This window comes from Dipodomys spectabilis, unplaced genomic scaffold, assembly GCF_019054845.1.
Source record: "Dipodomys spectabilis isolate Male_0828 unplaced genomic scaffold, ASM1905484v1 ptg000136l, whole genome shotgun sequence".
NCBI classification, from domain to species: Eukaryota; Metazoa; Chordata; class Mammalia; order Rodentia; family Heteromyidae; genus Dipodomys; species Dipodomys spectabilis.
In genome coordinates, this window is record NW_024870813.1 from 10,911,169 (window position 1) to 10,935,609 (window position 24,441).

General features: G+C 37.5%; 1 protein-coding gene across 2 annotated transcripts in view; it reads right to left on the reverse strand.

Annotated features, from left to right (window-relative positions):
* Adk (adenosine kinase) overlaps positions 1-24,441 on the reverse strand; it is a 411,200-nt gene that overhangs the window by 136,505 nt on the left and 250,254 nt on the right. For both annotated transcript variants that reach the window (XM_042690120.1, XM_042690121.1), the window contains exon 7: positions 15,614-15,784. In XM_042690120.1, coding sequence (XP_042546054.1) covers positions 15,614-15,784 — 171 coding nt within the window. The remainder of the gene's footprint in view (positions 1-15,613; positions 15,785-24,441) is intronic.

Genomic DNA, 24,441 nt, shown 5'->3' on the forward strand with positions numbered 1-24,441 from the left:
TCTCACCTTATATATGGTGTATTCACATGTGTATCTTCGGAAGGGTGATGGAGAGGGAAAAAGAGTAAAAAAGTACAGTAATGGAGCTCACTGAACATTGATGAAGTTAGCTCGGCTAGGCACTGGTGGCTCATTCCTGTAATCTTAGCTATTCAGGAGGCTGAGATCTGAGGATCCTTGTTCAAAGGTAACTTGGGCAGAAAAGTCCCCATGAGACTCTTATCTCCAATTAACAACTCAAAAACCAGAAGTGGCGCTGTGGCTTATGTGGCAGTATACAAGCCTTGAGCAAAAAGAGATTCAGGGATAGAACCCAGGCCCTAAGTTCAAGCCCCACAACCAAACAACCAAACAACAAAAAAGTTAACTCATCTCACAGATCTTCTGCTTCTTCCTTTTGCTACTTGAGAAACAGTACTAAGAACCATTTGGTTTTGACAACATTCTTTGGGTATCTTTTCATCCACTTTGTAGCCATCAGTGTCCTTGAAAGCAAGGGCTTCATGCATGCTAGGCAAGCACTCTACCACTAAACCATATTCTCAGTCTTGAGAAGTCTTTTTTGTTGTTGTTGTTGTTGGTCGTGGGTTACTATTGCTATTTTTTTGTTGTTGTTGTTGTTGGTCGTGGGGCCTGAACTCTGGGCCTGGGTGCTGTCCCTCAGAAATTCAGTTCAAGGCTAGCGCTCTACCACTTGAGCCACAGCGCCACTTCCGGCTTTTTCTGCTTATGTGGTGCTAAGGAATTGAACCCAAGGCCTCATGCAGACAAGGCAAGTACTCTACCACTGAGCCACCTTCCCAGCTGAGAAGTCTTATTTTTGACTGAACATTTAATAACCCTTTCAAGAAAAAGTAACTAAACACTGGAAGGGAGTTTAGCATGTGCAAACTTCAATCTCCAGCACTGCAAAACAAATAAACAAACAACAAAACAACCATGAAGAACCAATCAACACATACACCATGTTCCAGGAAATACTGACCCAGAATGACCAATGATCTACTAAAATCAACCTGAAAGGGGGAAAAAAAAATCTGTGGATGTAGGGAAGGAGAGCAACTGATGAGGAAAGAGACCTAGATTACCATCAGATTTTCTTTTCTCTTTTATGCCAGACTGGGGTTTGGCTTTTCTGCTCAACAATGGCAATCTACTACTTGACACATGTCACTTCCAGATTTTGCTGGTAAATTGGAGATATCTGCCTGAGCTGGCTTTAAACTAAATTCCTCAGATCTCAGCCTCTTAAGTATCTAGGACTACAGGAGTGAGCCCACCAGCCATGTTTACAGCAACATTTTACTAATAGGAAAGAAAATGGAAAAAAGCAAAACTATGTTTCAAGTATAAACACCATAAACTAACCAACACAGAAGAACTCAAGGAATCTTCCCATGAGTTTTTCCTGCAGAAGCCATTATATACAAACTTCAGAAAGTCAAATAAACTAAATAAACACCAAAATAAGATTTGTACCAGGAATTAAATACACAGTCATGAGCTTCAGATGACATTTTAGTCAAAGAGAGACTACATATCTGATGTTGTTCTCATACAATTATAACAGAGCTGGTAAATACCTACTTCCTATTTCACAATATAACCAAAGCTATCTAACATTGCAGTACAGTATGTTAATTCATGTGGTAATGATTACAAGGTACTACATTATTGTTTATGTATTAATAATAATGTCTATGGAGATCGCAGTACAAACTCCAGACAATTGAGGCCTGGTGAGTTTTCTAGGCTGGACAATGAGTTGGTTTGCTTGGAATGACATGCCCTGATTCCATAGGGAGGACACCAATGCTGTATATGCAAGATCCTCCCAGATCATGTCTTATGAATCTTTTCACTTAGCTTTTCCTAAGATGGGTCCTTCCCAATGAAATTATAATTGTTGTTCAGAAAAGTGGATGGCCTAAAGTTCCCTTTAGTGTTTTGAGTCTGAAGCTACTATCTCTAGGTTGTTACTACAGAATTGAATGCAGCCCCCTAGTTGGGGTAGAAATAGAACAAAGAAAAAAAGCAATAGAACTAAAAAAACAACAAAAAAAGCGAACTATACAAACATATATTATGCATACTGTCACCCAATGATATAGCTGAGGGGATTGGAACTGTATGAATTTTTATAAAAAAAAGGCAAAACTCACAGGAGTGAGTATTTTCTAAGTGCTGCTTTAAGCCTATAGTGGATCATGATGTTCCAAAGGTTACACATTTTACGGTTGTTATTTAAATTCATTAATCTCTCCAATAGCCTATCTAATGTACAATTTTCTAATTTATAAGAGGAAAAAGAAGATATAGTTCCATAGTGAACAGAACATTCAAAGCTTATTTAGCTATAGGTTAAATTTTATTTTGCCTTATATACTATATAAACCTGTCAAAACATAAATCTGTAATTTATTACCTGAAATACTTTAAATATTTCATAGTAGTCTAATGTAAATATAAATATTTTAAAAATAAAATCTTAAGAAATATGTATTACTAAAATTAAAAGTGGTGATCAAGTGATAATCCTATTTGTAATGGTAAGTAATCTATACAATTTGCAAAAGTTGAAAAAAAATCTACCAAAGGTAAAATTCATCCATTCATTTCCTGGTTTTTTTCCCTTCCTTCCTTCTTTCTTTTTGGTGATATTTGCTAGGCAAGCACTCTACCACTTGAGCCATATACCCAGATCATTTTTCAGATAGGATCTCATGTTTTGCCCAGGGCTGGCTGCAACTGTGATCTTTGTACCTTTGCCCCTTATGTACTGCATACAAAACAACTGACCAAATGAATCTGAGTAAAAAGAGCAGGGGAAGGAGAAGAAAAGGAGGCAGGAAATATCTGAAGGAAGTCATGATGATGAGTAGGATTTCTGCCAGATGAACTAAAGAAAGTTAGGATAGATAGAAGAATTGGCATATGAAAAGAAAAAAAATGAGCATGGTATAATCATGGGAAGAAGTGGAAGATAAAAATAAAAATGTAGGGCTAGAAAAATAAAACTAAAACATATATAATGGCTATTCATTTATGTTCTTGAATCTTTCCAATGAATGACGCTAAAAGGAAATGGATGAGTTCTTAAAATCTATACTTTAGACAATGATCACATTTTATTTCTTGAATTATTTTTACTTTGCTAAAATGAATTAAGTGGTAGGGATTAAAAGCTATAGTCCTATTATAGTTGAATTCTTGCAGCAGCTAAGGTTTTGAAATAAAGCCATTATAATGAATTCTATTTAATGGCAATATCTTATGAGTGGATAACTGAATATTAAACCATTAAACCACGTGAGGGCCGGGACTCACGCCTGTAATACTAGCTACTCAGGAGGCTGAGATCTGAGAATCACGGTTCAAAGCTAGCCGTGGCAGGAAAGTCCATGAGACTCTTATCTCCAATAAACCACTAGAAAACCGGAAGTGGCACTGTGGCTCAAGCAGTAGAGTGCTCGCCTTGAGATGAAGAGCGCAGGGACAGAGCCCAGGCCCAGAGTTCAAGCCCCACGACCGGCCCCCCACCACCAAAAAAAAAAAAAAAAAAAAAATCACGTGAGGCGCTGGTGACTCACTCAAGAGGCTGAGGTCCAGAAATGGAGCTGTGATTCAATCAAAGTGGTAGAACCCTAGCCTTGAGCAAAAAAGCTCAAGGATAGTTCCCAGGCCTGGAGTTCAAGCCCTAGGACCAACAAAAAAAAAAACAACAAAAAACATTAAAAACCAATTCTGTAGAGGAGACAGGGGTGTAGCTCAGTGAAAAGTGCTTGCCTGGTAGGTGCAAGGCCCTGGGTACTATTTTCAAGCACTGGAAAAAAAATTAGAAGCAGACATTCTATATACATTGCTGCTGGGAATGAAAACATTTATGACTCTTTTGGAGAGGAATTTGGCAATATCCAACAAAACTATATACATAAAACTTTCCTTTGACCCGACATTCTTATAGAAATTTATCCTTAAGAAATACCTCCAATGACAAAAACATGCATAATATTTTGAATACTGAATGCTTGCTTTTAACTGAAAAATTCTGGGAACAACATAAATGCCTACACATAGTGGCTAAACTACATTACATTCACACAATTCAGAGCCATCCAGCTATTAAAAAATGAAGAGTGCACTATGAGATGTTATGAAATGATTTTTAAGATGTACTTAATTAAAATAAAACTAAGAAGAAAGCTTATAGCATGTTGTCTTTCATGAAATAAAGAATATAGATGAGAATTTAATACAAATGAGATTAAGAAACAAGAATGAGAGAATGAGAGAATAGAGAAAAGGGTAGATGAATGAAGAGGGCACAATACCTCTAAACCTTTTAGCATTCATGATATTTAGAACCATAGAATATTTCTCACAGTAAAAAAGTAGTAGTATGAGTGACAAAAAAAAAAAAAAAAAAAAGTAGGGGCTGGGAAGGTGGCTCAGTGGTAGAGTGCTTGCCTTGCATGCATGAGGCCCTGGGTTCGATTCCTCAGCACTACATAAGCAGAAAAAAAAAAAAGCCAGAAGTGGCGCTGTGGCTCAAGTGGTAGAGTGCTAGCCTTGAGCTGAAGAGCTGAGGGACAGCACCTAGTCCCAGAGTTCAGGCCCCACGACTGCACCCAAAAAAAAAAAAAAAAAAAGATAAAGTAACAAGAACATTATTTTAACAATATAGTCCAATGCTAAAGACAAAAAGAAATACCAAAAACAATTGAAATCTGATTAGCAAATTTCTTTTCTATAGTACATTTAGTTATACTGTGTGTGTGTGTGTGTGTGTGTGTGTGTGTGTGTGTGTGTGTGTGTGTGTGTGTGTGTGTGTGTGTGTGTGTGTGTGTGTGTGTGTGTGTGTGTGTGTGTATGTTGCAGGGCTGGGAGCTGTCCCTCAGCTTTGTTGTTCAAGGCTACCATATTACCACTTGAACCACAGCTCCACGTTAGTCCATGAAAGTCTCATGGAGTTTCCTGCCCAGGCTGGCTTTGAACTGTGATCCTCAGATCTCATCAGCCTTCTGGGTAACTAGGATCACAGGCATGAGCCATGGGTACCCATAAGAGACACATTTTTCTATGACAAATTACCCTAAAAGTGAGTGACTTAAAAACTATACACAGACTTATCACCTACTTTATGTAAGTAAAAATCAAGGCAGAGCTTAGCTGGGTGATTGAAGATCTCTCACAAAGCCGAGGTCAAGGTACAGGCTGAGCTGAAGGCACCTCATGTGTGACAAAGGAGCACTGGTGTAGATGTTGCAACCCTCACGGCTTCAGCTACTAACTGGGGGCCTTCAGTTCTTTGCTATTTGGGTCTCATCAATGGGCTGCTCAAGACAAGGAAAATGGCTTCCTTCAGAGCAAGGACTCCAAGAAAGACAAAGAAAAGGCAAATGAAACATATAGTATTTTTTGTAATTTTTTGATTTTGGGAATGACATTATTTTTGTTGTATATTATATATTACAAGAAAAGTTACTATATTCAGCTGATGACTCCGGAAGGAGTACTACAAAACAGCATGGAGGAAGAGATTATCGGACGTCATTTTAGAGGCTACCTACCACAGACTATGCTCTAGCTGCTAATAATTTATGGCCACTAATAATTTATGTTCTCCTCACATGTAAAGAACACACACATTTCTCCCCAAGGACAGTTTCAATGCTGGAACTATTTATATGTATTTCAGATTTGAACAAATGTTTGTCTATATTAAAAACCTTGTGGGTTCTATAGAGATGTATATATAGAATAATACATTTATTTCTTCCCTCCTTCTTGTATTATCTTATTGTGTTGTCCAGGCTGGCCTTGAATTCCTGGACTCATGAAGATCTTTTTGTCTTTCCTTTTATTTTGGCCATGGGTCTTGAACTCAAGAGCCTGTCCCTGAGCTTTTCTGCTCAAAATTAGCTCTACCACTTTGAGCCACAGCTCCACTTCCAGTTTTCTGGTGGCTGACTGGAGATAAGTCTCATGTACTTTCCTGCCTCAGCTGGTTTTGAACTGTGATCCTCAGATCTCAGCCTCCTGAGTTGCTAGGATTACAGGTGTGAGCCACCAGTGTCCAACTCTGTCTCTCCTTTTGAGTAGCTGAGATATAAGCAAGTATCACAGCCAGAAAGAACAACCTTATAGTGAAAAAAATTGAGCCAATTTCTTAACCAGGTAATTTTAGCTAATATCAACAGAATTGAGACACATTGAAATACTAATATAATGCATAAAAAGACAAATATTTCTCTGGATTTTTTTGAGTGGAGGGGTCAGTTGTGGGGCTTGAACTCTGGGCCTGGGTACTGTGCCTCAGCTCTTCAGCTCAAGGTTAGCACTCTAACACTTGAGCCACAGTGCCACTTCAGGTTTTCTGGTCATCTCAGCCTCTGAGTAGCTAGGATTACAGGCATGAGCCACCGGCACCTGGACATTTCTCTGGTATTCTTATAAAAATACATTAATCAATGAGGAAATATTAGTCAATCCTATGGTAAAGAACATTCTACAAACACCAACCACATATGCTTCAAAATTGTGAAGTCAAAAAAGAAAAAAATACTAAGGAACTGTCCCAGGTTAATGAGACTGAAGAAACAACTCATAACTAAATGCACTATGGGATTCTAGACTGGATCTTGATCAGAAAGAGAAGAAGCTTTTTCTAAATGTCAACATTTTATATGATCCTAATAAAAAAAAAAACAAGACTAAGAATTTCATGTTAATATACTTAACTATAAAACCTACTTAATGTATTTTCAATTATCTCCCTACTGTTCATGAATTTCAGCTTCTTGGCTCCCATTTTCAGTGTTTTGAAAGTCATCAAGAAATCCAAAACCAAACCCCAAAACAAGGTTCCAAAAATTGTACTCTTCCTACTGAAATATAAATGTGCAGTTTTTGCTTATCAGTAGCCAGGTATAGTGGTTCACACCTGTAATCTTAGGAGGCAGAGATTGGTAAAATAGAGGTTTAAGACCAGCCTGGATGAAAGCCTAATCTCAACAATAAAAACTTGAGTGTCAAGGTACTCAGATGAGTATCTCTTGCTCCAGGTACAGGAGAAGTGTAAGTAGGAGGATCATTGTCTAAGCCAGTTTGGACATATAATTAAGAACCTATCTCAAGTTTCTTGAATTTGGAGAAATTTTAGGAATCCGCACATCTGGAGGATAACCTTTGTCCCGGGAAAACCACCTTCATGATTATGTACCTCCTTTATCAGGCCATAAATTAAATAGCAAACGAGGGGCTGGGAATGTCGCTTGGTGGTAGAGTATGCATGAAGCCCTGAGTTTGATTTCTCAGTACCACATAAGCAGTAAAAGCCAGAAGTGGACAGTGTCCAGGCTCTGAGGTCAAGTCCCAGGACTGGCAAAAACAAACAAACAAACAAATGATTTCTATTTACCAGAGTATAGAAACTGAAATATCACTTCAATAATGTTTAAGTGCAGAACAAACTGCTTTTCTAAATTGGCAACTCATAATCCAAGGCAAAATCAGTATAACCAGTAAAACAAAGGTCTGGAGGTATGGCTCAGTGGTAGACTGACTAGCAAGTGTGAGGCCTTGAGACAAAACAACACTACCATTAAAAAACAAAACAAAAACCACAAATTAAAAAAAATTCTCCCAACTGTAGTAGAATATGTAGGAGAAGAAAAAGTCAGCATATTCCAATTGGTTTTGTTTACAAAAAAGAATGTAAGAACTTATGAATCAATACAGTCCATTATTCAGGCTTAAAAGACATGCATTAAAATTCCTAAATCCAGTTTTATATTTCTTTCACCATGTTCTGATGCGCAGGGTACTGTGGGTGGCTCACACCTGTAACTAGCTACTTAGGACACTGAGATCTAAGGATCATTACTGAAGGCCACAAAAAAGCCAGAAGCAGAGATGTGGCTCAAGTGGTAAAGTATTATTCCTGAGAAAACAAAATAACAAAATAACAATGCCCCGGCCTGCAGCTCAAGCCCCAGAACTGGTCTATATAATGTGTCAAGCAACATTCTTGTTTTTGGCCATTTTATATTCATCACTACATAAATATGACTGAGTAGCTATTCAACAGAAATAACCACAATAAGCTGCAGAAATCTGTTTATTGGTAAACCAGACATATTTAAAACTATTAAATGGCCACTTCGGAAAGAAAAGCATTTTCAATTTTCCTGAAGTAGAAATTTTTAATGTACTGAATACAGTGTGAAGTCAATGGGTTTAAAATGGGCTTTCCTAAAGGGAAATGTGTATATAGCTATCAAAAGAATTGATAAAGCAGAGCATATGGATTATCTTCCTAAATTGAAATGATCTGGGAGATTCAAAACACTAGGTATTTGAGGGGAGTTTTATTCAAAATGTATCATTCACAATTCACATGAAATAATTTGGCTGAAGTATTTTATTAAACCCACGTACACTGTATAGGTGATGTGACCCCTCACTGTGGAATTATTAACTCTTGACAAAGCATGAGATAATTGACCTTATTTGAGAGTTAAACATCCTAAGGCAAAGTTGAGTATACTTAATCCTTCCAGGTTAATTATGAAGCGATTAGGAGTGTAATGAGAATAGTTTTACATGGTATATCAAGAGTAACTCCATTTAGTGGTTCTACATGCCAGGCAGCAGCAAAACAAAATGATCCTCCCTATGGTAAAACCCTGCTGAGATCAGCAGAATCCCTGATATAAGTAAGGACAGAGTACATTCAAACATCTTTCCCACAGTCTGGTTTTATCTGTGCCTTAATTTTCTGAACTTGTAGTCACTTCTCAAAGCTGGGGAACATCCATCCCTAAGACTGTATAAGGCCAATGAAATTATTTGACACATGATAGGACAGACACAGATGTTTTTCATAAGCTGCCTGCACCAATCATTTGTATGGCTTTGTATTTTTTTTTGTATGTTACAAATAACAAATGGCATAAAATATGAGATTCTGTCCCAAAAATAAAGCAAAAAAGGCATAAGTGCTGAGTGTCAGCACAGAAAGCATAAGGTCCTGAGTTCAAATCCCATTACTGCAAAAAAAAAAGAAAAGAAAAGAAAAGAAAAAAGTGAGGAAAGGAACAACGTTTTGTTTTGTTTTTTGGTTAGTTGTGGGGTTTAAACTCTTGGCCTGGCCACTGTTCATAAGTTCTTCAGCTCAAGGCTAGCGCTCTACCACTTGAGCCACAGAGCCACTTCTGGTTTTTTGATGGTTAACTGGAGAAAAGAGTCTCACAAACTTTCCTGCCTGGGCTGGCTTTGAACTGCAATCCTCAGATCTCAGCCTGCTGAGAAGCTAGGATTACAGGTGTGAGCCACTGACGCCTGGCTAAGGAAAATTTTTCAAAGTAACATTTTTGCAAAAACTTCTTAAGTTAGCAAAAATTTAAAAAAAAACCACAAGAATAATCAAGTTACTTATATCTGACTATCAAGTCTTTTGCATTAGGAGGTATTAATGGATGTAATGTATATACCTATATGCAGATGTCTGTTATTAAGCTGACTCCACGGAAGTTCACCTAGCAAATAGTTATTGAAGAGAAATGGTTTAAACTTTGAATCTGCCAGAAACAAATTTAAATCACAATGTAACTTTTATATACAGTATAAGGTTTCGTATAGTGGCAAAACCGAAGGTGGGTAGTTCAAGAGGTAGGGCAGCTACCTAGTAAGTAGCAGGGTCCGAATTAAAACTCTAGTATTTATAAAGGAAAAACAAGTTCATATGCTGTAGAAAATTTAAAACTACGTAAGTAAGGATTACTGATGAGGTAAAATGTATAATAAAACATGTAACAAGGTTAGCAAAGGATTGTTTTCTTTTGTGATGCTAGGATTTGAACAGGTGCTTGCTAGGTAAGTGCTCTAAGACTTGAGCTATACCTCTAGCTCTTTCAAGTTTCTTTCCCAGATATGGTCTTGTATCTTTGTCACCACTTGGTCTCACTATCTTTTGCCCATGTTAGCCTTGAACTTCGATCCTACTATCTCTATGTCCCAAATTCTTGGATTACAGGTATCAACCATTATGCTTGGCTTACCAAAGATTTTTAATTAAGGAAACAGAAATTTGCCATATATGCAAGTCTGAATTTCAGTTAAAAGCTAACCATGTAGGACTTAGGGTATACCTCATTGGTAGAGAACTTGCCTAGCAGATACAAGGCCCTGGTTTATTCTCAGCGACCCTGCCTCCCACAAAAGACACCAATAAAAGCCACACAGATTCACCTGCCAATTAGGATTGTTATTATATATGTGTGTTTGACACACAGGGAGAAGTTAGAATCCATGTTTATTACCGATAGAGAAGTACAATAATAGAGTTGCTGTAGAAAACAATTTATTATTTAAGAACGTTTGTATCTATATTTATGAAGGATATTGGTCTATAGCTTTCTTGTAATACTTTGGTTGTAGTATTCAGGTAAGGCTGATCTCTAGAATAAGTTGGGTAGTGTGTCCCCCTTCAATTTTGTAGGCAATTTGTATAGAACTGGAATTAGGTCTTTTAAAAATGTGTGGCCAAAATAAACACTGAAGCAACTGGGCCCTGAGTTTTCTTTGTGGGAAGAGTTTTAAATACAAAACTGAATAGCTCATTTTTACTTGTTCTTAAGCATTCCTTAATATTTCATGTCTTTCATGGGCTGGGAAGGAGGCTCAGTGGTAGAGTGCTTGCCTTGCAAGCATGAGTCTCTGGGTTCGATTCCTCAGCACCATATAAGCAGAAAAAGCCAGAAGTGGCACTGTGGCTCAAGTGGTAGAGTGCTAGCCTTGAGCTGAAGAGCTGAGGGAGAGCACCCAGGCTCCAGAGGTCAGGTCCCATGACTGCAAAAAATAAAAAATAAAAATAAAATAAAAAAATTCATGTGTTTCAAGAAATTTGCCCATTTCATAAAAGTTGTCAATTATGTTAGAATATTATTGATAAGAAGGAAGAGAACTGCTTCTAAGATTGGAATTTTGGGGGCTGGGAAGGTGGCTCAGTGGTAGAGCGCTTGCCTTGCATGCATGAAGCCCTGAGTTCAATTCCTCAGCACCACATAAGCAAAAAGAAAAAAGCTGTAAGTGGCACTGTGGCTCAAGTGGTAGAGCGCTAGCCTTGAGCTGAAGACCTGAGGGACAGTGCCCAGGCCCAGAGTTCAGGCCCCACGACTGGAACCAAAAAAAAAGATTGGAATTTTGTCTCATTAATGGGACAAAACTGTTCCCAATACTCTCTTAACTTCCAGGAATTACTACACTATTAACTGTAGCTACTGGAACAGGAATGGTGACATGTCTCATTTGCTCTCTGAAGATTCAAATCAATCATATGGTTCTTTTGTCTATATTAGTTTCTTGATAAATATATAACTATTAGTAGTTAATGAAGATGTAAATGGGATTCTCTAGAAATCTGTGTTCTATGGAGCTCCTCTGGTTCTTTTTTGCTTTTTTAACTTCTTAAGAGTCTGAACTTTTAGCTCTATCTCCTCAATTCAAAGACTTTTAGGCTCTACTTGGGTTATCCTTCTTATACTGTGGCATGGTTTCTCTAAGCAGTTAAATGGGAGGGAAGTAACCTCTGGTTTAATTTATTTCTTTCCCTCCTCTCCCCCTCCCCTTCTTCCTCTTCTTTCTTCTTCCTCTTCCTTTTCCTCCTCCTCTTCTCCTTGTTGTACGTAGGGCCCGAACTCAGAGCAGACACTGTCCCTGAGCTTTTCACTCAAGGCTAGTACTCTACCACTTTGAGCCACAGCACCACTTCTGGTTTTTGGATAGTAAGGAGATGAGAATCTCATGGATTTTTCTGCCCAGGCTGGCTTTGAACCACTATCCTCAGATCTCAGCCTCCTGAGTAGCCAGGATTACAGGTGTGAGCCCTCAGTGCCTGGCTTAAGTTATTCATTATCTCACAGGATTCACTGATCAAGGAGTGTGTTTGTGAAACTAAGTATTAGTATGTAGACTACGAGAGATTTTAAACCTCAATCTTGTTGCCTAGTCTCCCAAATACGGCTCAATGATTTATTTTTGTATGTGCTGGTGATTAAACTCAGGGTTTGGGTGCTGTCTCTGGTTTTTTGCTCAAGGTTAGAGCTTTACCACTTGAGCCACAGCTCTACACAGGGCCTGGACACTGTCCCTGAGCTTTTATTTTTTTGTTTAAGGCTATCACTCTACCAGTTGAGCCACAGTACCACTTCTGGCTTTTTCTTTTTATGTGGTATTGAGGAATTGACCCCAGGGTTTCATACAGGCTAGGCAAGCACTCTACCACTAAGCCAAATTCCCAGCCCAACTTCTAGCTTTTCTGATGGTAAATTAGAGATAAGCCTCTAGCAGACTTTCTTACCTGAGGTGGCTTTGATCACAATCCTCAAATCTCAGCTTCTAAGTAGCTAGCATTATAGGCATGAGCCACTAGGGCTTGATGAGGGTTTTTATTTTTTAAATACTGAGGCTATGAGAACAGATTGAAGTCATCATTAGTAGTATACAATACTCTGAAAAGGGAAGGTAGATAAAGTGGAAAATAAATTCAAATGTGCTTGATGTCAACTGTTGACACTTTGTAAACACTAAACACAAGATCTGAACTCATTTTTGAGGGGGAAAGTAGAAGATAAACTAAACAGAATCTAGCTGGGTGCCAGTGGCTCATGCCTGTAATCTTAGCTACTCAGAAGGCTTACACTTGAAGATCACTGTTGGAAGCCAGCCCAGGCAGGCAAATCTGCAAGAATCTATCTCCAATTAACCAAGAAAGTGGGAACTGGAAGCATGGCTCAAGTGGTAGAGTACCAGCTGTAAGTGGAAAAAGCCTAATGAGAGCCGGACGTCAATGGCTCATGCCTGTAATCCTAGCTACTCAGGAGGCTGAGATCTAAGGATTGTGGTTAAAAGCCAGCCTGGGGAAAGAAAGTTTGTGAGACTCATCTCCAATTAACCACCAGAAGTGGCGCTGAGGCTCAAGTGGTAGAGTGGTAGAGTGCTAGCCTCGAGTAGAAGTTCTGAGGGACAGCACCAGAATTCAAGCCCCATGAATGACAAAACGAACAAACAAAAAAAAGCAACAAAGCCTGAGCTTAAGCGCCAGTATGAGCACAAAAACAACTCCCCCAGTCATATGAACAGTATAAAATTAGAACTGTTTGGGAGAGGATTCATGGAGAAGATGAGGTGTGTGTCTGATTGATCCAAGTACTTTATATGCATTTATGAAAAGAATGTAACTCATTAAAATTGCTTAAAAAAAAAAAAAAGAGCAAATGGGGGAGTAGCTAAAGCTGTAGAACACTAGCCTTAAGCAAAAAAGCCAAGTGAGAGCATAAGGTCCTGAGTTCAAGTCCTTGTGCATGCACACACACACACACACACACACACACACACACACACACACACACACACACACACGGAGTGACAAGGGCACAAGAAAGAACACAAGGTGTGAATTTATCCAAAGTAAATTATATGCATGTATGGAAATATAATAAGGTACCTTTGTGTAATTAATATGTTAATAAAAATCAGATAAATAAATATACATTTCCTGAGAAATATATTTTACACTTCATTGCCTTTGAGAATTAAAATGGCTCTTTTTTCCCTGAAGTACTGAAGACAAATTATTAGTATTACTGTAGTGAGAAAAACAATGGACAATGTATTTAAAGATGTAACACATATTAACCTATCTTTTCTTGAAATTAAATTCGTATCATTTTTGTTATTCATATTAATTTACATCACTTCAACAGATATTTCCAGTCTGTTAACATTAAAAAGATTCTGATTCTGACATCCAACCTTGACATTTATCAAGGTATTGTATATTTGCCTTTGCATTATATGCAAATATAGTCTAATCTCAATCATTGGTAGATCACTTGAATAAAGCTCAGGATAAACACTAAGTTATTCCAGTAGAATGCTACAAATTAGTATCAGCAGACCTTTTGAGGCTGGCTAAATAAAATACATCCAATGGGGCTGGGAAGGTGGGGCTCAGTGGTAGAGTGCTTGTCTTGCATGCATGAGGCCCTGGGTTCAATTCCTCACCACCACATAAGCTGGAAATGGCGCTGTGGCTCAAGTGGCAGAATGCTAGCCTTGAGCTGAAAAGCTGAGGGACAGCGCCCACGCCCAGAGTTTGGGCCCCACGACCGACTAAAAAAAAAACAAAAACAAAAAACAAAAAATCCAATTTTCCCAGTAGTGAATTTTCATTATTCTATATGAACATTAATCTCAAGTGCAATATACTCCACTATTTCTTGGTTTGCCATAATAAGTACTACATGCATATCTGTTTACATGAATTCAAATGAATAGTAATCAAACCAAAGCTCTTCTGACATACACTCTCCTCTAGACCTAAACAAACTTTAACTGATTTACAGAATGATTTTTTGATTAATAGAGTGAACTACATATAAAAGTGGCCATTTTAAATATTCACATCAGTGTCACGATTATTCACAATGTTGTGTAACTATCAGCATTATCCATTTTCAGAATTTCATCTCAACGAGAAGCTTTACCCCATTGGTAATCACTATTCTATTGTCTGTCTGTAAATTTACCCATTGTAATTACCTTTTTTTGTTGTCATTCTTGTTTGTTTCTTTTGTGATACTGCGGCTATAGCCTAGGACCTCACAAAAACCAAGCAGTTACTCTACCTCTTGGTTACTCTCCCAGTCCATGAAGTAGATTATTATAGGAAAATTCAATAGTTGTATGATGTGTCTGTTTTTTTCCTTACCATATTGTTTTCAAGATTCATTCATAGTAAAGCACAACTCAGATTTTGATTTCCTTATGACTGAATATTCCATATAAGAAAATGTGTTTATTAAAAATTTGATTGGTTCCTAAGTTCAGCTATTGTGAATAATACTGCTATAAAGACCATTATATAAGCATTCAAGTTCCTGCATTCAGTTTTTTTCCTTTTGGAATGGATCTAGAAGTGGCACTGCTAAACCAACCAAAGGTTTTCTAAAGCAGTTGCATTACTTTTTTTTTTTTTTTAATTGTGAAAATACTGTACAGAGGGGTTACAATTACATGGGCAAGATAATGAGTACATTTCTTAACAAGCATTGTAGCCTCCTCCTTTGTTTCCCCTTCCCATCCTCCTCCCGCCCCCCCCCCCCCATTACTTATATACTCACCACAATACATAGGGTTCCAATTACCTTGATGATGGGTGTGAAATAGTGTTTAATTTTGGTTTCACTTAACTTTTATAATGATTAGAAATGTCCAGAATATTTTCATGTATTTAATGGCCATTTGTATAACTTCTTAAGTCCTCTGACCATGTTATTAATTTGGTTGTTTTATTTGCTCACTGTTGAATTGTCCCTTAGTTCAATATTCTGGATATTAACTCCATATCAGACATATAAATTATAAATACTATCTCCTATTTTCTGTTTTATTCATTATTATTAGTTTGGTACATAAAATGTTGAGACAAAAATATTAATAATAAATTATACTGAATAATATTTCATTGTATCTATATAAGGAATAGTGTTTAATGAAAAATTAATTTGTTTCTACTTTGGGCTACTGTGAATAAAAAAAGGTAACTTACCATCTCATTTCCAAAAAGTATGTCAACGTAGGGCATAACTTTCATTAAGGATTCCTTGTAGAATTGGCATATAAATGGTGCAGAGAGATTCAAAGTGAAAATCCTGTTGTTGTCAGAAGCATGGTGAGCCACTTTTAATACAGACTCCGGGGAAACTGTAAGGAAAAAACCCTGCATAAAAAAGAAAGAAAAGAAGGGAAAAAATTAAAAGCATCATCTCCATAGTCACTCCCACTGAGAATAAAAGAAGCCTATAGCAAGTGGGGCTCACGCCTGTAATCCTAGCTACTCAGGAAGCTAAGATCTGAGGAACGAAAGTTCACAGCCAGCCCAGGCAGGAAAGTCTGTGAAATCTTATCTCCAATAAACTACTAGAATACTGAAAGTGGCACTACAGCTCAAGTGGTAGAGTGCTACCCCTGAGCTGAAGAGCAGAAGGACAGCACCCAGGCCCAGAATTCAAGCCCTATGACCAACCAACCAAACAAACAAACAAAAACCTATATAACAATAAAAAAGCCCACATCAAATGCAATTACAAAACACCAGGGTGACTGTGGCTACATTTAGCTAGGAAAAATATGAGCATGAAATGCTTGATACATACCATTACTTCAGATATTAAACAGTTCTTATTTCATATTAGATTTATATGCTTAATACCAAAAGAATACTGAGTCCACAAAAGATAAAATATTTAAAAGGTTTCATTTAAGACAATAGACATTAAAATTTTGTTTTCAGGTCCTGAGGTTTGAACTCAGTACCTGTGTTTGCTAGGCAAGTCTCCTACCACTTAAGCCAGGCTTCCCTCCCTGAAACACAGTAATGCTTTTTAGATGGCATAGATACATATGTAGGAAATTGGTTTCCATGGTATTGTGCAATGAGCAGATATAAATATTTAGAAACGCAAAGCACAGCCAATGAAAATGAACCTGCAAAGGTGATTTAAGTAAAAAAGGGCATTAAGTGGCAAGTTAAAAAGTAGATTTGGAGCTGGGAGCCAGTGGCTTATGCCTGTAATTTGTATAAACTTCTACAAGTTTACACAAACCATTAAGAAATATTCTTGAAAATATTCAAGAAATTTCTTTGAAAGCTGCGCATGTAGCTGGGCATAGGTGGCTCACGCCTGTAATCCTAGCTACTGAGGAGGCTGAGATCTGAGGACTGTGGTTCAAAACCAGCCTGGGCAGGAAAGTCTGTGAAACTCTTATCTCCAATATACTACCAGAAAACCAGAAGTGGCACTATGGCGCAAATGGTAGAGTGCTAGCCTTGAGCTGAAGAGCTGAGGGACAGCGCCCAGGCCCAGAGTTCAAGCCACACGACCAACCAAACAACAACAACAACAAAAACAACAACAAAAAACCCCCAAAGCTGCACATGTAACCAGTGTGGCAAACACCTAGAATCCCAGCACTGAGGAAGCTGTGGTAAGAGAATTACAAGCTTGAGGCCAGCTTGGGCTACATAGTGAGACCTTATTTAAACAAGCTAACAAGCAAAATATAGTTGCACAACTACTACTGTAACTGAGGGCCTAACCATTTACATCCATGCAAGGTTATGTTTAAAAAGAAAAATAGATCTTTTTCAATCATTTTCATATTTTGAATTGAATGATGATCATTTCTGAAGGCTCCCATGTCACATAAAACTGTGTTAAATTTGTTGTGCTTTTCTCTTACTAATCTGTTTTATGTTATAGGAGTATCAGTCTCAACCCCTACAATGGATTTTCTTTCCTTTGTCTCTTTATCACATTAAATATTATAAAAATTATATTGAAATTCCAATAAAAATGACATTTTCCTATATAAAATAGGTTTTTCATTTAAAAAATTCGAACCCATCAATTCCTTATTAACATTGTTATTTTAAAATGTGTCAAGTTTTAGGTGTCATATAGTATTTTCGTTTTTATTTTTGGCAGTAATCAACACTTCTGAGTACTGCCTTGGTTTTCCTGTCAGGCTTTTGGTGCTTTACCACCTGAGCCCAACATTTTGCTGGTTAATTGGAGATAAAAGTCTTGCAGAGCCGGGCGCTGGTGGCTCACGCCTGTAATCCTAGCTACTCAGGAGGCTGAGATCTGAGGATCGCGGTTCAAAGCCAGCCCGGGCAGGAGAGACCGTGAGACTCCTATCTCCAATAAACCACCAGAAAACCGGAAGTGGCGCTGTAGCTTAAGTGGTAGAGCGCTCGCCTTGAGCTGAAGAGCTGAGGGACAGCGCCCAGGCCCAGAGTTCAAGCCCCACGACCGACAAAAAAAAAAAAAAAAAAGTCTTGAAGACTTTTCTGTCCAGGCTACCTATAAATCAGGTCTCAGCATCCTGAGTGGCTAGGATTACAGGTTGAAGCCTCCAGTATCCAGCCCAGTATCACTGTTTTTAGAAATGTTTTAGCCTTTCTTTTTCAGACAAATATCATGAAACCTGCAAACTATGAATATCCAAGCTACTTTCTTTTGCTATTTCTATCATTTGGGGAATTAAAAAGGAACAGTTTACACAAATGTCTTGTTTCCATATTAGCATGTATGTATTTGCTTTTTTAGTTCTTTGTGTAATAGGGAGAATTTAAAGTTTTCCCTCTTTATTTCCCTCTTCCAAATATTGTAGCATGAAATAGAAACCTCCCAGAGCTAGCATTTTGCCAGCTGTGGATTAACCACAGACAGCCACAGAATGGTCTACATAAATAGTAACCTGGTCAAATAATTAAGCTCTCACCAACTTCAAACTGAAAATTTGATCTGTGCTCAAATACATCTGATTGTAATTTAAGGTACAGAACAGTATACCTCTGGAGACTAAATTTGGCCTTATTCCAAATGTGTGCATGTTGTGTGTTTTACTTTGAAATGTAATACAAGAATATTGTAATGGGGATAATATAACCTCAAATTTGTTAATTTTATAAAGAAAGGTAGGCAAAAGCCTATTAGCTTTTAAATAAGGGGTAAATTCACAATTCAAATTAATTATTTTCTTAGAATGCTTATTTTTTAAGTAAATATTTAGAATTCAAATAATTTGGGAATTTTGCTCTGTTAGATTGCAAAGTCTGTTAATATTGATGCCAACCATAATTTTGCTCCTAGATTTATAGCTGTTGCTAGGCCTCATGAGTCAGATTACAGTATCACCCAAAGTAAAAACAGTGTCATTATAAAAGAATTTTTTCACATGTCAGGTTTACAATAAAGACAAGTTAACAGTTTACATGTATATAAGTTTGGAAAAGTATACTATTAAGAAAACCTTGCCATTTTCTAATTATGGATTTTTGCCTACAAAGCAGTTTATCCTGTTAGTGTCTGTCTAATAAACAGCCAAATACAAAGTATACTTCAACACTCATAGGATAAGTAATATTAATCAGAATTAAGAATGTAGTGGGACATTTTTATTTACTACACTGGAGAACAAAATAAAAAAGCAGAGATAAGAGTGACAGGGAAAGATTAAGGTCGAGCCAAAGACTATTAACCCAGTACTTAGAAATCTCAACCCCTCTAAGAAATTGTAAGAGGGTTTATACACAGGGGAATAAATGTTAGGAATAGAATTTTTTTTATTGAACTTAAAGAGAAGGATCAAAATTGCTACTTTTAAGTGTTTACCTTAATTCAGGGTGATCACTGAGAATGTTTTATAATTATCTTTACCAAAGTACAAAAACTCTTATTTCTATTAACAATTATATGAAGAATAGACATGAACATGTACACATATACAGCTTTGTAAACTTAAGGGGATATTAACCTTTGAAGTGTAAGGCTTTATTGACTCAAAAGAAAATAAAACTATGTGAACTAACCATGAGTATAATTATAAGTAGTGGATACACCATGTGATAGAGAAAAAAATCGAGCTTGGCCTTTGTTTAGGAAAATATCCAGGCAGAAACAGATGTTATTAGGATTTGAACATTTCTGAGTTCATCCACTTTTCATTGAATACACTAGTGGATAATTTTTTATGCGTAGAGTAGAAAATGTCTATGCCATACCAATGTTCAATGAAATAAGACATAAAAATAATATATAAGCAGCATAATTATAACCTATGTTTATAATCATAACATATTAGTATGATTAAATCAATGGCTTAAAAAGGACTAAAAGGGACAAAATAAAAATGGAAAGTGTTATAATTGGGCAGATTAATTATGGAAACTGCTATTTGTTTTTAAATTTGGTGAGATGGTTGAATACTGTTCTGATAAAATATTTTGTGCATTTGAAGTAAATGTCTGTATAAACAGGAGATGTTTATATAAATAATGATAAGCTTAATTGAATAAATAAGAGTAGCCAGGCACCGGTGGCTCATGCTTGTAATCCTAGCTACTCAGGAGACTGAGATCTGAGGATCGTGGTTCAAAGCCAGCCAGGGCAGGAAAGGCCATGAGACTTTTATCTCCAATAGACCACTCAGAAAACGGAAGTGGAGCTGTGGTACAAGTGGTAGAGCACTCACCTTGAGCTGAATGAAGAGCTGAGGGACAATGCCCAGAGTTCAAGCCCCAGGACCAACAAAAAAGTATTAAAAATAAATAAATAAGAGTAATAACAGAGGGGGCTGGGAAGGTGGCTCAGTGGTAGAGTGCTTGCCTTGCAAGCATGAGGCCCTGGGTTCGATTCCTCAGCACCACATAAGCAAAAAGAAAAAGGCCGGAAGTGGTGCTGTGGCTCAAGTGGTAGAGTGCTAGCCTTGAGCTGAAGAGCTGAGGGACAGCGCCCAGGCCCAGAGTTCAGGCCCCACAACTGGACCCAAAAAAAAGAGTAATAATAGATACACAGCTGGGATTGAATCTATGAAACTTTGATGAGTAAGTCTCAGACAAGAACAAATTAAATATGAAATTAGGGATTATGGATAAATCACTATTTAAAGAAGTTAAAGAAGGATGTGTGGTTAAAAGAGCATAGTCAGCCTGCCTTCAGTGCTGCAACTCAGGTGCGTTAGTAGAAAATGAATAAATCAGAGGTTAAAAAAAAGAAATATAACAACCATATACCGTGTTTCCTCATCTTAATGTGTCTTACATATTTTGTGAATCTCCCAGAGAATGTAAAATCTATTTCCTTGTAGGAGTAGCAGAATCAAAATGAATTATGACAACAGTTTATAACTGCTTCTAAGGAAAATACTGGCTTTGACAACCATTAAGATAATGTATAAATCATTTACAATATCAATATTATGATATGCACTATTTCATATGAATGACAACAGAATTACTAAAACAAATCCAGACCAAATATACTAGTGAATGATGTAAAGTTATATCTTTGACTGAATGTAATGTAATGCATCAAAGAAATAGAAGGGAATAATTCACTTAGATCTTCCTGCCTTACATGTCTCTTTTTGGAAGCAAGAATGCAACCATGTATTCCACATGCTTGTTTTTTTAAGAATTAAAATACTCCCAACTGAGTGTGGTATGCAACTCCCTCTAAGCTATTTAGGAGATGGAGATTGGGAAGACCATACTTTGAGGCCACTTGAGGTAAGAAATAAAAATCCAATCTCAATCAATATCCTTGTGCTGCCTGGATTAATAGGCAGCAGAAACATAGTCCCATGGCTTGCATCAGGTGAAAACACCATACAAAAAAACAGCTACAGTGAAAATGGGCTGGGACCATGTTTCAAGTGACAGACTACCAGTCCACCAAGCGTAAGGCCATTAAGCTCAAACCTCAGGACCACCAAAACAAAAACAAAAAATTAAAGAAGCTCATGTATTTATTTATTTTTACCTAGCTCATATTACTCCCTCAAAATCAATCATAAAACAAAAGAGCATGGGTTGGACAGGGCTTGGTGGTACAATGCTTGCATTGGTACAATGCTAGCATGCATGAGGCCCTGAGTTGGATTCCTTGGTACCACATAAATGTAAAATCAATAAAATAAAAAGGAAAAATAACCAAAGTTAAAAGAAAGCTGGGCACTGGTGGCTCATGCTGGTAATCCTAGCTACTCAGGAGGCTGAGATCTGAGGATCACCCAGTCAGGAAAGTCCATGAGACTCATCCCCAAATAACCACCAGAAAACTGGAAGTGGCACTATGGCTCAAGTGGTAGAGCACAAGCCTTGAGCTGAATTGCTCAGGGAAAGCACCCAGGCCCAGAGTTCAAGTCCCACAATTCACACACAGATATCCAGATACAGACACAGACACAGACACACAGACACACACACACAAAGAGCATGGGGCCAGGCATTGTTGGCTCATGCCTATAATCCAGAGACTGAGATCTGAGGATCTCAGTTTGAAGCTAGCTGGGGCAGGCAAATCTGTGAAACTCTTGTCTCCTACTGGAGACTACTCAGAAACTACTCAGAAAAAAGCTGGAAGTGGTGCTGTGGATCAACTGGTACATTGCTGGTTTTGAGCAAAAGAAGCTCAGAGACATAGCCCAGGCCAAGAGTTCAAGCTCTAGGACTGGCAAAACAAAAAAAACAAAACAAAACAAAACAAAACATAGGTTGTAAAAGCATGCATAGGAGGATATCCATCAGGTTTGCTGAAAACTATAAAATAGAATATAGACATCCTAGAAGTATATTTCTAGCAGGAAAGCTATGGAGAATGCAGTGAATGCAAATTATTGTACAGAGATTACAAACTGGATAAAATGGATAGCTTGTACTTATAAATATAGTATAATCAGGAAACATCAAAATGTATGAACATAGGTCATCTTCTGTTCGAAGAGGTTAGTATTAGGGATTGGGAATGATATGAAAAAAAACCCACTAAGAATAGATATAACTAAGTCAAATGTTGACAGTCCGATAGGATATAAAAAAGATTAATTCAATTCTCTGAAATGTAAACAAACAAGTATACTTGTCTGTCTTGTTTTTACTATATCATTAAGTCTTGCTATATACTTCCCTGGCTAGATGCTAGTTCCTTTGCTCAGCTTTCCCAGGAGCTGGAAATAAATGCCTGTTTATTTATTTTTGGTATTATTTTGGGGCTTGAACGCGCAGGGCCTCTACTTGAGTTTTTTTTGGCTCAATCTTGTCACTTTACCATTTGAGCTATACCTCCAAAACTAGCTTTTTGCTAGTTAACTGACAATAAATGTTTCCAAGATTTGTTTGCATAGGCTGGTTTTGAAGGGCAATCTTCAGAACTCAGCCCCACAAGTTGTAAGGATTATAGGAGTGAGTTACCAGTCCACAGCTGTACACATAATTTTTTAAATACGTGTGCCAATCTGTCTAATTGCTAACTATGTGACTTGGGCAACTTCTTTAGGTGTTATTGTTCTCATCTGCAAATTGAGGTAATAAAATCTCAAGATTTTGCTGTGTGAATTAAAAGGGTTCTATTACAGTGCTAGGAATGTAGTATACATTCTATACATCTCTTTGTTAGAATATTATTACTATAGAAATATCAGGAATAAGCTGGGTGCTACCGGCTCACACCTATAATCCTAGCTACTCAGAAGACTGAGATCTGAGGATCACAGTTCAAAGCCAGCTCAAGCAGGCTTAAATCCAATTAATCACCAGGAAACCAGAAGTGGTGTTATGGCTCAAGTGGCAGAGAGCTCACCTTGAGCTGAAGCGCTGAGGGACAGCACCCAGGGCATGAGGGGGATGGGGGGGGGGGGGCAGGGATACCAAGAATATTAGAAAGTCCCTTTCTGCTCCAGGAATGGCAAGTTCTATATTACAGCTGTTAGTTTACAATGATGAACAAAAATGTGCTTAACTTTGATCCTTTGAAATATAAATACATAAAACAAAATCCATCATTCTCTTTTCCAAAAGCTCTCCCAGTCTCCTCTCTCCATGATTTAATCATCCTATATCCTGCTGACAGATTAATCACCCTAATCATTCTTTTCCTTGTAAATTAAATCCAAATGCCTCACACCCCGGCATTCAAAGCGCCACAAAGCACTCCAACTTGCACAGTAAACCAGCTGTAAGCTCCATTTCTCCATAACATATGTCCTTGCTTCAATCACAGAAATGATTTGTTTCTCCCAAAATAAATCTTCTGAGTTGTTAGGCTGTTTCTTCTATCTGACACATCTTCTACTACTATACTGCCTGCCTTACAAATGCAAGGCCCTGAGTGTGCTTTCTTCATTGCCACCAAGAATGTACTCATTCTTTTATGACTTTCCCTAACAGGTAATATTATAAAGTACATAACCTAAAGTATTTAATTTACTTAACAACACAAGCAACCTGAATGTGTCTTACCATTCTCACTTGACTAAACTTAAGGGCAAGGCATTTCTTATTTTGTTGTTGTTGGCTACAGCATAAAGTATTAGTGTACAGCTAATTGAAAAACATTTGAGCAAATAAAAGCCAGACATCAGTCGCTCATGCCTGTCCCAGCATCCAGGACAGCTGGGACAGAAGAGTATGCTAGATTCGATTTCTAAAATAACCAGGAAAAATCAGGCCTAGAGGCCTCAACTGGTAGAGCACAAGCTGATCAAACAAACTCAGTAAGTATATGGCCCTGAGTTCAAAACCTCCATACTACCAAAAGAATTTTTGAACTAATAAAGTTTTACTGAGACTCTATATAAATTCTCATGTTACTGAAATGCTATTCAGAAAAATGGAAAAAGGAAAACTGCTACATTTTCACATGCTCATGAAAGAATATATTCATTTTAGAGTTAGACAACCCTCTTTGGCTCACAGGACCTGAAACTTTCTCAATTCACAGAACGTTTGCAGTTTTTCAGTGTCCAACAAATGCCTAACACTTCTGCTTTTGAACAAGTAGGTCCAAGCAACTTAATAAGTACCATCTTTAT